Here is a 15,662-nt window from a genome sequence, read left to right as displayed (position 1 = left end):
TAAAATAACCTAAATACCACAGTATCTCCACCTCCCCCCCCCCGCTCACACGCATCGTGAAATTTCTTGTTTGGTACCAAATTTGCAATCTTCCTTATGCACAGACACACACAGACTTTTTTTCAAAATTGCCCAGATTTTTTATCCTCAACACCTGGCATCCCTGATTGAACACAACTATTAAAAGTAACAGCATTTTAGGTATCCTTTTGCCAATTATTTGAGCATTATTAGTTTAACGTGTATTTTAAAATGTCAACATTCTGTATGGTAAAAACACCTGTATTTGGCTTTTTTGGGCATATCTAAAAATTGATTCAGTCGAAAAAAAATCTTAAATACTAGAATTTGAAATTTTTAAAAAAAGAAAATTGAGAAAAAAAAAACATTATTATATTTTTTTATCCACAGATTTATATAGTTTTAAGCATATTTGGAGCACAAAAAACATACGAAAAACATACACATGACATTTAATGGTCCTTCTACCCTTGTTGTGTATGAATCGATTTCTGTTCTGTTTTCTGGAAAATAGAAATCAGGTGAAAATATCCAATAAACAATGAAGGAATAACAAATTGCTGCCCAATCGATTGTAAATCTTTCTACGTAGTGCTGTTCGAATTTGTGTAGCGTTATAAACTGAGGGCAAAAGCCTTCCGAGCAAGGATGTTCTCCATCAAGACTCCCCGAATCCAGCAGAAAGATCTGCAGTGTGCTAATGGCTGCGGATTTTACGGCAATGCCCAGTGGAACGGGCTCTGTTCCAAATGCTATCGGGAACGAACCATCAAGGAGCGGCACATGAAACGTAAGAAAGCTTCAAAATTATAAAACTGGAATCAACACTTTAAAGTTCGTATTGAATTTTCAGAATACCGCCCAATGAAGCTGGAGGGGCAAAGTTCGAAGAATCGAGAATCATATTATCTCGTTCATCCTGCCGCTGGCCAAAGTAATCCGGAACTTCAACCGACCCGAAGCTCCCACCAACATGGCACGGTACATCATCAGCAAACGAAATCTGGGGCAGCTCCCAAGGAGGAAGACAAGAAAAAGAAAAGGAACATTATGGAGTTCCTGAAAAAGACTACATCCGGAAAGGATTCGGACAAAGGCTCGGCAACGCTCGGTAGTAGCTCCAGGCATCATCATCATCAACAGCAGCAGCATCATCATTCGCATCACAACAGGTAAACGATTAAAAACATACTCGTTTTTGATTTCCTTTAAAAATATATTTTGCCTCAAAGTTATTTTACTAGCGACATCTATGTGTGAATATTGTTTTTCTATTTGTCCACAGAATGGTGATTCTGAATTCGGACTCTTTATTCTGATTCTGCTTTTCAAATTAATTCTGAACTTTGAATTTAGATCTATCTAAAGTTGCTTTTGTAAAACAGCTATTCAATGATGAACAAATTGGTGACACGTGGGAAGAATTTGCATGAATTATGAAATCATTAAAATAAGAATTTTTATTATAATTTGACGATGCTTTCTTTTTTTCAAATTTTTAACACATAACATTTTTATTAATGACCTACCTACGATATAAAAAAAAATATTTTTTTTTAATCATTAACTTAAATTTATTAAAGGTCGTAACTTTTACAAGTTTTAATGTGCCAAGGATTCCACTTAAAACTAATATTAAAAATGGAAGTAGGGGAAGGTGAGGGAAAGGAAAAAAAAGTTGACTGGGTATTTATCACCACAATTAATCCAATATACAAAGCCCTTCAAAGCGATGGGAAAGAAAACATTCAACCGATCTCTTCGAAAGCAGAGAAATAACTGAAATTACTTTCCAAGTATTAGATGTTCTCTTGCAAACCCGTAAATGCACCATTCAAATGGAACAAATGAACTGATTACTTCGCACGATTTTCTACTGAAAGAAACAAAATAATCTCTGCTGGAAAGCAAAGAGTTGAAAGCTAGGAAATCGACATTTTTCCATGTTCACGAATTGAACATTTTTTTCTGGACAAATATGAATCCTTCTTTGAAATCTATTTTAATTTATAACATTTAGCGATAGATAAAATTGTAAATCACCTGTCTTCTACCTACAATTTAAAGTAAGCCAAAAAGCAATCACTCACCTGAACCATGATTTACTTGTTTCAAGTACCTACAATCTATCCTTTCGCATTACAGACAACCGATGGACAAACTGGAACAGGAATATCAAGAAGCGTTGAAGTCCCTTAAAATTGAAGACGCAGCCCGAAGAGAGCTGAAGTACTTCATCGAGATGTTGGATCAGAAAATTCGCAAAAAGCACACCGACAGCATCGAGGAGGTTTCGGAGATGGTCCAGAATGGCTATACAAAATTCCAAGAGTATATGAATGTTGAGAATTCCAAATTTGCCAACGTGCCCCAGGAAACCAAAGAAATGGTACTGGACTTTTTCGAGAAGTGCATCATGACCATGAACCACGGACGGCTGTTTTCGCCGCCGTCGACTGATGACGAGGAGAGCGATTCCCAGATTCAGAAACGTATACGGCAGCTGAACTGGGTCAATGCAAAACATTTGCTTTGTAGCATTGACGAGATTAATTCTGAGGTGCGGGATTTGGTTTACACAGCGATCACTGAGCTGGTTTCGATGGATTCCTTCCATTCGCCGCAGGTTAGTGAATTAATCTTTTCAATACCTATGGTTTCCTTCTATCGACAATGTCGATTCGACATGTTATAAAAAATAACGCAATAAAATCATATTTTCTTTTTTTTTTTTCAAAGGAAAAACTAGAATGCATTGTTCGCTGCTGCAGGAATATATTCAACCTGTTGAAACAATCAGGTGGGGGCCCGGCAAGTGCTGACGAATTTCTCCCGGCCCTCATCTTCGTGGTCCTCAAGGCTAATCCGGTTCGGTTGCACAGCAACATAAACTACATAACCCGTTTCAGTAACGCTTCCCGGCTGATGAGCGGCGAGGGTGGTTATTATTTCACCAATCTGTGCTGCGCGATTTCGTTTATCGAGAATTTAACGTCGGAATCGTTGTCCATGTCCGCGGAAGAATTTAACGGACTGATGACCGGCGAAAAGAGTGGACCGTCGGCCTGGGAAAGCGCCCTGATGGCGTGCGAAAGTTTGCATCTGATTTCGGAAAATATGAAAACAATGAAAAGTTTGGGCGAACGGAATGAAGAAACTTTAAGAGGAATAGAACAGTTGAACGAAGATATTAAAAATTTTGATGTAAGTCAATTTTTTCTTCTTAAATTTCTTAAAAAGATTAATTTAATTTTCCAACATTACAGGAAGAAATCAAACGCAAGGTAGCTGAAGTCCTGGAACGCACACCACTGGTGCTAAAACCGATCTGCACTCCGCGACGTTTGGAAACGCGCAGTTCCGCTAAACTGTTGGGTACGCAGAATCCCACACAAGGTCCCGGCTTCGAGGGAGGCCACTTTCAGTCGAATCTGGTAGCTGCGATTCAGGTGAGCGAAGTGGAAGATACCAACAATACCAAACAGAAAACCATCGCTGGTGTCTCAGCCGGTACAGCTCCACAACCAAATTTTGATTATCTAGTAAAAAATCTCTCGGAAACGCTAGTAGCTCCCCTGGTTCCGATGGAACTGGACCGGGACTCTCCCCTCGCTCCCTCGCCGTTTTCCGGCTTAAGTGCTAGTAATTCGGCGGATCTGCTATCGGCTTCCCCCGTCTTTGACTATAACAGAGTATTCGATACACAATCGCTGGACGAATTGGCAACCCCGGATGACATGGCTCACACATTTATCAAAGGTATACGTAACATAAACTATGATTTTGATTTCTCCGATCACAGTGGCGAAAATAGTGTCGCTGAGGAGGTCGAATTCCATCCAACCGGGACCACCCCCGCAAAGTTTGATCTCGAAGAATTTGATCCGTTACTCAGCAAAAACCGCGTAGTAAAACCAACTTTACCGCTACAAAATACCATACAACAAACAACTATAGATCCTTCTCTTGATCCAACTTCGGCTAACAATCTACTTGATGATGATTCACCGCGGGCGCTGCTACTCGAATCGCCAATTAAGCCCACCAATGCACAATATCAGGGCTTTTCCCTACAGGGTTTCAATATTCCTAACATATCTTGTGCAGCGGGGGGTGACACCGGAACTGGACCGGGACCGATTGCGGGTAGTTCCTCTTTGGCGAAATACCCTGGCCCCGGTACAAGCGCTCCGGGTCCTACAACCGATGGTAGTCTAATCTAGACTCGCTTGCTGCTGGCTGCTGTGAGCAACGCTCAACATTGGTGCAATTGTATGATATACGTTATGTTAAATAGGTTATGAAATGTGTATATTTCTGCAGATGTAACTGTGTTGTGTATCACTGTTTCTATCGTATATTACAAAATTTAGCATGATTATATTTCCACGTTCTGATTTATGCCGAAATCATTATCTAAGCCTAAATATTCTTTATTAAACCTAGTTATTGTCTCCAATAGAGAAGTACGACCTAACGACCGAATATTCGGCTCACCGAATAGTGGAGCTACAGTACCGTTCATAATTGTATACAAATTGGAAGCACGCGCACTGTCACTTTGACTTTGAACTTTCATAACTTTTTACTCTGATGATATTTTTTGATCAAATGTTCTGCGTAAGATAGATCAACTATCGCACTATTATATCACAAAATTTGAGCTTTCTAAAGATTGTGTGGCCAGAGATACAGTAGTTCTACGAAAATCAGACTTTTTGGACCTTTACCATTCAAACTTCAATATCTCAAAAACTAAGCAACGCGTTTTATTGAAATTTTGCAGAGTGGTTGTTAAAATTTTAAGCTAACCTGTCTGAAATTTTTGAAAAGTTTTATCGATGGGATCAAAAATTACGAGATGTACAATATTTCAGGCATGAACCTAAGAATGCGATTTCTGACGAATTTTGGACTATCCAAGAGTTTTTATGGTATTCCATGAACAGTTTCTTAATTCCTCAAATGCACTATCAATCTCTTGATTCCAATAAAATTTATCTGCTTTCGCTAGCTCTCGTAGATGTCTTGTTTTATCTGCTCTTAGCGCAATAAATCTTTCCAAGAACGTGATAAGCCCTAAGAAACTTCTGACTTATGACTGTGATTCTGGTTGACGGAAGTTCTTTATTGCGATGATTTTTTCGTCCTCAACTTTCCAGCCTTTTGAGGATAATGTGAATCCAAGAAACTTTACACTTTTCTGACCAAATGCACATTTTGCTAAGTTAATTGCTACGTTATGTTCTTGTAGCTTATTCATCGTTTGCTTCAGTCTTAGATCATGTTCCTCTTTTGTTTTACCAAATACTAGTATGTTGTCCAGATAATTTACGACTCCATTGCATTGAGTTAATACTACTGTTTGCATGACCTCTTGAAAAATGTCTGGGGCATTTGTTAGTCCAAAAGGTAGACGACTGCACCTATACAGAGCATCACTAGCGAAGAAATTTGTTAAATGTCGACACGATTCGTCCAGTACTATATGAAAGAAGACGGGATGAATCATCCAATTAGGATGAAAATCCCTGAAAAAAAAATATGAAAGAAGGCGTTTTCATATCGATTGTTGAAAAATATATTGCATCATGTAACTGTAACAGTATTGATTCGAAAGTGGGCGGGCATTTTAATGGTGTTCTGTGTATGCACTTGTTGAGACCTCGCATGTCGACAACCAGTCGAATATCGTTATTTCCTTTCGGGATAACCAACAGAAAGGAACAAAAGCTTTTATCCATTCCGGAATCAACTTTTTCAATTATGCCTGTATCTAGTAGTTCCTTTAGATTGTTTTGGGTAAGTTCTTTGAATGCCGCTACAATATGTGTGTAGACCTTTCGTCAATTCAAATTTTTTCAATGTTGCCGAAAATGACAGAAGCACGGTATCACAATAATTTTCTTGTGATTATTATTGTTACATTACAATGTACTTCATGCAGAGGTGCAAAGAGATCCCATCATGAAACATGCAGTGCCGATTCTAACAGCCCGACGTCAGCTCCGAAAAAATCATCTTGCAAAGTTGCAGACTGATTCTTTTTCCCTTACGTGCAGAGCGTCGAACGTGTCTGCAAGTAAAAGTCAACCGCGCGATGACTGCACGTTACGAAAATTTCAAACGATTCTCCGAAGTTAGGATCACTTGCAAACTTGCAAGCCCGAAGATAAAATAGCCGAACAGAAAGAATCATTTCCGAAGATAGCTACAGTCTGCAAGTTGCTTGCATGCAGCGCGATGATGCGATGTACCGATGTACGTTTGCAAATTTGCAAGTTGCAACTTACAAGTTACAGGACGGTGGACTCGTTCTTGTGCGGTTGGATTCGTTCCACTAACCTAAGACCGACCGAACCGAATCCATGGAGAAAGAAAGTGATAGGCCGAAGAGCCACCGCCACCGACCATCAATTCAGTTGCTGTTCAGCCATCGAAGCGTGCGTGCGTAGCGTATATTGTCGTTACAGGGAAAAACTGTAAAATCAGTTGAGCGACAATGCATTTTTCTCGGAGTAGATAAGTTAAACCTAACGTCGGAAGTAGTGCGCTGGATGGCGAGTCGCCGTACGATTCCAGCGCACTACTTCCGACGTTAGGTTTAACGTACCTACTCCGAAAAAAATCCATTGTCGCTCAACTGATTTTACAGCGCTGGACTGGCGACACAATATGTACATGGCTGTGTCTGCAAAACACTCGGCGCGCCGCCGTACTACAGAAGTAAGGCAGGGTTGCCAACATTTTTTTTCAAAAATCAGGGAAATTGCGAATTAAAAATCAGGCAAAATCAGGCTACGTTAAAGCTTGTTAAAGTAACGAAAAATTCGCTCAAAGTGATGACCTTTTTTTTTTTGGTCATCGCTCCACATTTTCACTCGAATATGTGTTGTGAGAGTGCTTGGTTGAATAATTCTACTGCATCAAGCAATAGAAAGACACCATTTAAATGCCTTAAGAATGAACGGGAATCTTTCGATTGCTTTGATTCAGCCACATTTTCACTTTTCATTTCAGCTATGGTGCATACAACAGTTCCTTACTACCCATTTTTCATGAAATTCGCAAAAATCAGGCAAAATCAGGCATATTTTCAAAAATCAGGGAAATTCAATGGCTTATCAATGGCTTGTTGTTGTTGTTGGTGCCTTCGTGCTCGTTTCGTTTCCTTCTAAGACGGATTCGACAGGAAGTGGTGCCCAAATTTTATTTGAGTTTTCAATGATCATTCTAGGGTGTTTAAGATAAATCATCAAAGCAAATAAAAAGTAGTTTGTTTTGATTATAACTTTGTCATCTTACAAGTTATTTATGAATACAAAAGTGTTAATAAAAGCTTATCTTAAAAATGTTGGAAAATCATCTTTATTATTTTATAACACAGCTGCGGCCCGAAAAATTCAATCCATTCTCCGTGGATAGGATCACTTGATAAAATAGAATCACATAATAAAGATTCAGTATTGAGAGCAGGGTTGCCAACATTCACAAATTAAAGGAGCTTGAAAATAAAAATCAAAGAAAATCAGGTTAACATAAAATGATCGAGCTAAGTGCCTTTTTTGGTCACCGTTGTAAAATGAAATGGAGTTGATACATATTACCATTCATAGTTCTTTTAAATAAGCTAAGTGCCCACTATCACTTCAACCTTTAAACGCGATGTTATTTGATTTCATGCCATTTATTCATATTTCGTATCAAAGATTGACCAGCTTTCACATGTTTAACTGACGTAATTTAGCGTTTTTCAAATATGTGATTCAGCAGTTGTTTGAAAATCTACTTTTTTGGACTTGTTTTATTTAAACTTTGATATTTGAGATTCTTATCAAAGCCTTTTGCAAAAATTCTTCATAGTAGTTCTCGCGAAGTTAAACTTAAAAGTGGCAGATTTCAAAAGTTCGTTACGAAAGATACGCAAACAGTTTTAGAAACTTGAATAAAAAATTCCGATTTGTATGAAAATGTTCATTCATGTTAATCCTTTAGTCAATTTATTTTGATAAAAAGTACATAAGTTGCTGACTTTGAAACATAAATCAATAATTTATTTAGTTTCCATACTTATTATTTTGAAGATTATGCAATTGACTGATTGATGGGCGAAAGCGTGATATGTTTAACCTAAAGAAATAATAGTAAACAAAGAGGCGCAATCTGATCCCTTTTGAAATAATGAGCTTGCAACCCTGCTGTAGGTCTGCCTTCAAGACTGCTTGGTTTTGCTCGATAGGAATGACACTGACAGGAAATAAAAAATTCCAATCGTGACATTTCGTCTCTTTGTTTACTATAGGCTCGTTAGTTTAACCGTGAAACGTCCAGCATTTTATAAGCAGTTTCGTAATATCTGAGATAAATAGCAACCGTTGAGTAAGATTTTTAAAATTAAAGTTTCTACGAAGACTGCAAGTAATTTTGGCTTTGAAGTAAAAGACATTTTTTCTTCCTTCTGTTGAGACGAAATTCTGATGAAATTTTATACCAAAATGAATTATAGATATTTTTCAAAGTATAACTTAAAACGCTTTACAGTCTTCAGCAAAGAAGTAAAAAATAATATATAGTCAGTGATTGATTTATCAAAGCACAGTTATAAAACTTTGACAGAAGACTTGAATCAACAGAGTGTGAAGTTTTTGAGTTCAAGGTTGGAATGACGACGAGCAAGCACTGAATTTCTATTGAGTTTTGTACCGATCTGTAAACAATTTAATCTGTGATCCTACTAATCAAGTGATCCTGCCTTTGGAGAATCGATTGAAATTTTCGGAACGAAACTTTAAGGAATTTTAAGGCAGCTCTGTTATAAAACAATATAGATGATTTTCCAACAGAGTTTGGATCAGTTTTAATTAACAACTTTGTGTTCATAAATAACTTGTAAAATGACAAAGTTATCTATCTATCTATCTATCTAAGGGTCCAGCGCCGATTGACCGGCGCATAGGGCTGAGATAAAAGATCTCCACTGCTGGCGATCCGGAGCCAGCGTCTTCACTTGCTGCCAGCCGAGGTTCTCGTCAACTGTGCGGATTTCAGCGGCTAGACTTCGCCGCCACGAGCTTTTGGGCCTGCCTCTTCTTCGATGCCCATCTGGATTCCAGTCAAGCGCCTCTCTGCAAATCTCGTTTTCATCTCTTCGCAGCGTGTGCCCAATCCATCTCCACTTACGTTCACGAATCTGGATTTCTAGCGCCTTTTGATGACACCGGCGATGAAGTTCATCGTTTGAGATCCAGTTGCCAGGCCACCAAGCGCGGATGATGTTCCGCAGGCAGCGATTCACAAAAACTTGCAGTTTTCGCGTCGTCACCGCATATGTGCACCAAGTTTCACACCCGTACAGCAATACGGATTTGACGTTTGAGTTGAAGATTCGGATCTTAGTTCGTAGAGAGATCTGGCGTGACCGCCAGATGTTTCGGAGACTCGCAAACGCAAATCGGGCTTTTCTGATCCGGGTCTCGATGTCCTTTTTGGTCCCACCATCAGGCGTAATCTGGCTACCAAGATACTGGAAGCACTCCACTGTCTCAACCTGTTGTCCAGCTACCACGAAATTGGAACGATTTTCTGTATTGATTTCCATCGACTTGGTCTTTCCGACACTGATTTTGAGACCTGCTGCCTTGGAGCTTTCGGTGAGGTCGTCGAGTTTGCTCTGCATGTCTTGTTGTGTTGTGTTTTTGCTCCATGGTTGAGGGATTCCACGGCAATCCTCGGTTTGGTCTACAGTCAATCGATCCAGTCAAGATCTCATCCATTACGATGAGAAAAAGCAGCGGTGACAAAATACATCCTTGTCTCACTCCAGCAGTTACCGGGATTGGTTCGGACAAGACACCGTCGTGCAAGACCTTGCACGAAAATGCCTCGTACTGTGCTTCGATGAGATGGACTAGTTTCTCTGGGACCCCTCGTCGTCTAAGAGCAGCCCAGATGTTTTCGTGGTTCAGTCGGTCAAATGCTTTTTCGAAATCAACGAACACCAGCAGAAGAGAGTCCTGGAATTCGTTGATTTGTTCCAGTATTATTCGTAGCGTTGTGATGTGGTCCACACATGATCGTCCGGATCGGAATCCAGCTTGTTGCCGTCGGAGTGTAGCGTCGATTTTCTCCTGGATCCTGTTCAGGATCACTTTGCAGAGTACTTTGAGGGTTGAACAGATCAAAGTTATGCCACGCCAGTTACCGCACTCTGTTAGGTCTCCTTTCTTTGGGACCTTTACGAGGATACCCTGCATCCAGTCGGCCGGGAATGTTGCAGTATCCCAAATGTCAGCGAATAGACGGTGCAACATTTGTGCTGACAAGGCAGGGTCGGCTTTGAGCATTTCAGCAGGAATGCAATCGATTCCAGGCGCTTTGTTGGATTTCATGTCCTTGATTGCCGCTTCTATTTCAGCCAGCGAGGGCGCTTCCGAGTTGACGCCATTAATGGGACTTACTGTGGGCGCCTCGAGCTGCGGGTTCTGTTGGCCATTGCTATTTGTAACTCGAAAAAGTTGATCAAAATGCTCAGTCCAACGCTTGAGCTGATCTGTTCGATCTGTCAGCAGCTGACCTGCTCGGTTTTTCAGCGGCATTCTTGCATTAGTCCTTGCACCACTAAGGCGGCGAGAAATATCATATAATAATCGGATATCTCCAATGGCGGCGGCTCTTTCTCCCTCTTCGGCTAGGGAGTTTGTCCAGGCTCTCTTGTCTCGTCTACAAGCTCGTTTAACTGCCTTTTCCAGCTCCGCATATCGTAAGCGGGCGGCTGCTTTGGCTGACCCGGTACATGCCTGCTCAATTCCGACTTTCGCCTTTCTCCGATCATCGATCATCCTCCAGGTTTCATCCGACATCCATTCACTTCGTCTTCCACAAACTTTACCGAGAGTACCATGGCTCGTCGTGATAAAGGCATTCTTGATTCCACACCACTGTTCTTCGACTGTTCCGTCTGTCGGCAGCTCCGAGGCTCGGGATTCTAGCTGTTCAACGTATGCCCTTTTCACCTCTGGATTCTCCAACCGGCGGACGTCGTATCGACACCCGACTTTCTCCTCGCGCCGTTGGACACGCGCAACTCTCAGTCGTATCTCGCCAAGGACGAGGTGATGGTCAGATGCAATGTCTGCGCTTCGTTTGTTGCGGACATCAAGAAGGCTCCTTCTCCATTTTCGGCTGATGCAGATGTGGTCAATTTGATTTTCTGTTCGGCCATCTCGGGATACCCAAGTGACCTTATGTGCTGGTCGATGGGGGAAGAGCGATCCACCGATCACCATGTTGTTGTTGCCACAAAATTCTACAAACAGCTCTCCGTTTTCGCTCATCTGTCCTAGGCCATGGCGCCCCATGATGCGCTCAAAGTCCTGATTATCGGAGCCAATCTTTGCGTTGAAGTCGCCTAAGTGGATTTGAATGTCACCCTTCGGAATTCTCTCAACCACGCTGTTCAATTGACTGTAAAACTGCTCTTTCTCCTGCAAATCGGCAACGTCAGTTGGCGCATAACACTGGACCATTGTAAGGTTTCTAACCCGTGTTCTGAATCTGGCTACGATTATTCTTTCGTTTATCGGTTCCCATATTATAAGGGCCGCATGGGCCTGCGGGCTTAACAGGAAACCAACTCCTCGTTCACGAGTAGCATGTTCTCCTCGTATGCCAGAGTAAAGCAGTACTTGCCCGGACTGTGTCTTGTGTTCTCCAGTGTTAGGCCAACGGACTTCGCTCAGTCCCAATATCTGTAGCTTGAGGCGGCTAGCTTCTCTAGCAAGTTGAGCCAGCTTTCCTGACTGGGCAAGGGTCAAAACATTCCAAGTTCCAATTCTAGTCCGTGTTTTCATGCTAAAAGTCGTTGCCAAAGTTCCAATTCGGTTATTTCTTCTCTCAGTTTCTGTAACAATAAAAGATTTCAGGAGCAGTAGGTTGTTAGCCTAAAGTCCCTATCCCGCGATGGGGCTGCCATCTTGGACTTAGCTGGCGGGAGCCGCATTTCATAAATTCAGCCGCTTGCTGCAAGACAGACGCTGTTTGAGCCGCCCCTGACCTGGAGAACAGACGCTCGGTTGTTGTTGCACGCCGCCCCTGACCTGGGGAACAGACGCGTGCGGCCACCTTCTCAGTCTGCATGCGACCAAAGCATCCACCGGGGTTGGGTACCCGATCTCCGCTTAGGTTACTCGCACCCCAGCCGGCACCGCGGGGAGGTAGAGATAGGAGTTGTGAATAAGAGGTGATATGACCACTATGGGGTCTCGTGTTGCACATTATCCACCGTTTACCAGCCTGACAAAGTTATAATCAAAACAAATTTGCTTGTATTTGCTTTGATGATTTATATCAATCACCCTGGTATGATAATTGAAAACTCAAATAAAATTTGGGCACCACTTCCTTTCGAATCCGTCTTAGGGTACGAACACAGTGAGCGCGAAGCGAACTGCGAAGCGAAATATTCATTCACCGGATGAATTTCGCAAGTTCGTTTTTGAAGGCCGGCCACAGTGCACGCGAATTGCGAAGTGGTTCAACACTGAAAAAAACCTTCTGTGTTTTGCAATAATCATTCACACGTGAAAAAATCTTTGCAAATTTATTTGCAGAATAAAAACTGTGAGCGGGGAATACGTACCGCGCAAAAAAAACCGCGTTAATTCCGAAAAACCAAGATGGCGAAAATGGCAAAAAAACTGCTGAAATCGCATAAAACACCCATAATGTGGGTATTAGGTGAAAGGAATCAACTAGTAGAAGTCGAATTTTGCAGTCTGACGCTATGAAACGCCATCTTAAAATCCAATTCGGCGGCTTCCGTTCAACTTTAAAATATTTCAAATTACTGCAAATCGCATGAAAACAAATCTACCAAAACTATGACACAAATATAACAAAATTATGAAAAGATATTTTACAATATTATGACAACAAAAATTACGAAACGCTGACAAAACTTTGTGAAAAATATGGCAAAGGTGATAAAAATATTAGAAAAATATACCAAAACTTTGATAAATTTGACTTTAAAATGCAAAGCCATGAACAAAATATTAAAAAAAATGTGTCAAAAATTAATTAAATTGACTAAACTAAATAACAAAAAAATTACAATATTAACAAAACACGAAATAAAAACTTTGACAAATATTTGACAACATTATTGAAAATATAACAAATAAAATATAAATATGACAAATATAATAACATCTTCTCTTCATACTGAAAGTCTTACCCGGTACAACCGTGTTCGATGATTACTCTTGTATTTGAACTCGCCAACTGAGCTACACATATCGCAAGCCCATAGATTTGTCTTTGTCATATTTTGTCATTTTTTCTTCATATTTGCCATATATTTGTAACACATTCTTCATTATATTTTAGGATTTTTGTCATTTTTTGATAAACTTTTGTTATTTTACTGTCGTAATTGTCATCATTTTGTAATTTTTTTACATGTATTTAAAAGTATTTTGTTATCTTTTTATTTCATTCTTTATAATTTTGTCAGATTTTTGTCATTATTTTGTCAAATTTTTGTCATATTTTTTTGAGAACTTTGTCATATTCTAGCCCATTTGTCTTATTTTTTTTTTCAATTTAATGTAAAATTTTTGCCATATTTTTACCACCTTTGAAATATTTTTTTTATAGTTTTATATATGTGTCAGTTTTGTTATTTTATTGTTAATTTTCTTTATTACTTTGTCATTTTTGTAAATTAGTTGTCAAATATTTATCCATATATTAGTTCTGTCAGGTCATTTTATTGTCAAATTTTGATTATAATTTTGTCATATTTTTTCACATTTGTCATAGTTTTGCTTTTTATGTGAAATTTTCCTCATATTTTGGTCTAATTTTGTAATATTTGTTATATTTTTCGGTATAATTTTTTCAGCACATTAGTCGTGTTTTATTCAAAGTTTTGTCATTTGTCATTATTTTGTTTGTCATATTTTTGACATAGTGCTTTCAAATTTTTGTCCTTTGTCAAATTGTAGTAATAGTTTTTTATATTTTTACCACAGTTTTGTTATATTTTGGTAATTATTACTTTATTTTTTAACACTTGTCATATTTTTGTTAATTTCTTTCAGTGCTTTTCTGCAGTTTTCTCAAAATTTTTGTTAAATTTTTGTCAATCATTTTTCATCTACTTTTTGAGCCCTTTTACTAATTACCTATACTGTGGATGATTCATGCGATTTTCAGTTATTTACTGCCCTTTGAATTAAGCGGAAACCGCCATCTTTGATTTCAAGATGGCGTCGAACAGCCAAATTCGACTTCTACTTATTGAGCCCTTTCATCGAATACCCAGATGTGGGAGTTTCATGCTTTTCAGTCACTTCCAGCATTTTAAAGTTGAATAGAAGGGGACATATTGGATTTCAAGATGGCGTCGGACAACGAATTCCAACTTCTATCCGTTCAGCCCCTTCGCCCTATACACATATTGTGGCACCGGTCGTTTATTGCCAGTTTAAAACATCAAAACATCAGATTTTGTTTCAATTGAAAAAGACTGACACCGCGTTATTTGTGAAAATCCACGCTAAAAAACCGTGCATTTTTCATAACCAACACAGAAACGGCAATGATAATGAAATAAATAAACATTTGAAAAAGATTTTTTGATAAATAATCATTTGCGATACAAAATATCCGAGAGAATATTTTCAGTGTATGTCCGGATGAACAGGATGAATTCACGCGATCGAGCCGGGTCTTCGCACAAGAATTCGCTTGCACTGTGGCCGGTCGATGTTTTTTTCAACGTGTTTCAATGAGAAGCGGTTTTTCGCGCGAATTAGAAATTCGCTTCGCACTTCGCTTCGCGCTCACTGTGAATTCGACCTTAGGGTACGAACACAGTGAGCGCGAAGCGAACTGCGAAGCGAAATATTCATTCACCGGATGAATTTCGCAAGTTCGTTTTTGAAGGCCGGCCACAGTGCACGCGAATTGCGAAGCGGTTCAACACTGAAAAAAACCTTCTGTGTTTTCCAAAAATTTTTAACACGTGAAAAATATTATTTGCAGAATAAAAACTGTGAGCGACGAATACGTACCGCGCAAAAAAAAAACCGCGTTAATTCCGCGTTAATTCCGAAAAACCAAGATGGCGAAAATGGCAAAAACCACTGCTGAAATCGCATAAAACACCCATAATGTGGGTACTAGGTGCAATGAATCAACTAATAGAAGTCGAATTTTGCAGTCTGACGCTATGAAACGCCATCTTAAAATCCAATTCGGCGGCTTCCGCTCAACTTTAAAATATTTCAAATGACTGCAAATCGCATGAAAACAAATCTACCAAAACTATGACAAAAATATAACAAAATTATGAAAAGATATTTTACAATATTATGACAACAAAAATTACGAAACGCTGACAAAACTGAAAAATATGGCAAAGGTGGTAAAAATATTAGAAAAATATACCAAAACTTTGATAAATTTGACATTAAAATGGCAAAGCCATGACCAAAATATTAAAAAAAATGTGTCAAAAATTAATTAAATTGACTAATCTTAATGACAAAAAAAAAATACAATAATAACAAAACACGAAATAAAAACTTTGACAAATATTTGACAACATTATTGAAAATATAACAAATGAAATATAA

The 15,662-nt window shown here is 39.3% G+C and overlaps 1 protein-coding gene across 1 annotated transcript; it reads left to right on the top strand.

Moving 5' to 3' along the window:
• Positions 1–494: 494 nt before the first annotated feature.
• On the top strand, positions 495–4,418 carry LOC129754085 (rab5 GDP/GTP exchange factor). Its single transcript, XM_055749953.1, has 5 exons — positions 495–811; positions 875–1,193; positions 2,167–2,647; positions 2,761–3,225; positions 3,288–4,418. The coding sequence occupies exons 1-5, from the start codon at positions 670–672 to the stop codon at positions 4,242–4,244; spliced, it is 2,364 nt and encodes a 787-aa protein (XP_055605928.1). The 5' UTR covers positions 495–669; the 3' UTR covers positions 4,245–4,418.
• The last annotated feature ends 11,244 nt before the right edge of the window (positions 4,419–15,662 follow it).

The sequence above is a fragment of the Uranotaenia lowii genome, chromosome 3 (assembly GCF_029784155.1).
Source record: "Uranotaenia lowii strain MFRU-FL chromosome 3, ASM2978415v1, whole genome shotgun sequence".
Classification (NCBI taxonomy): Eukaryota; Metazoa; Arthropoda; class Insecta; order Diptera; family Culicidae; genus Uranotaenia; species Uranotaenia lowii.
The sequence above is the reverse complement of the archived record's forward strand: the minus strand, read 5'-3'. Positions and strand labels throughout refer to the sequence as shown.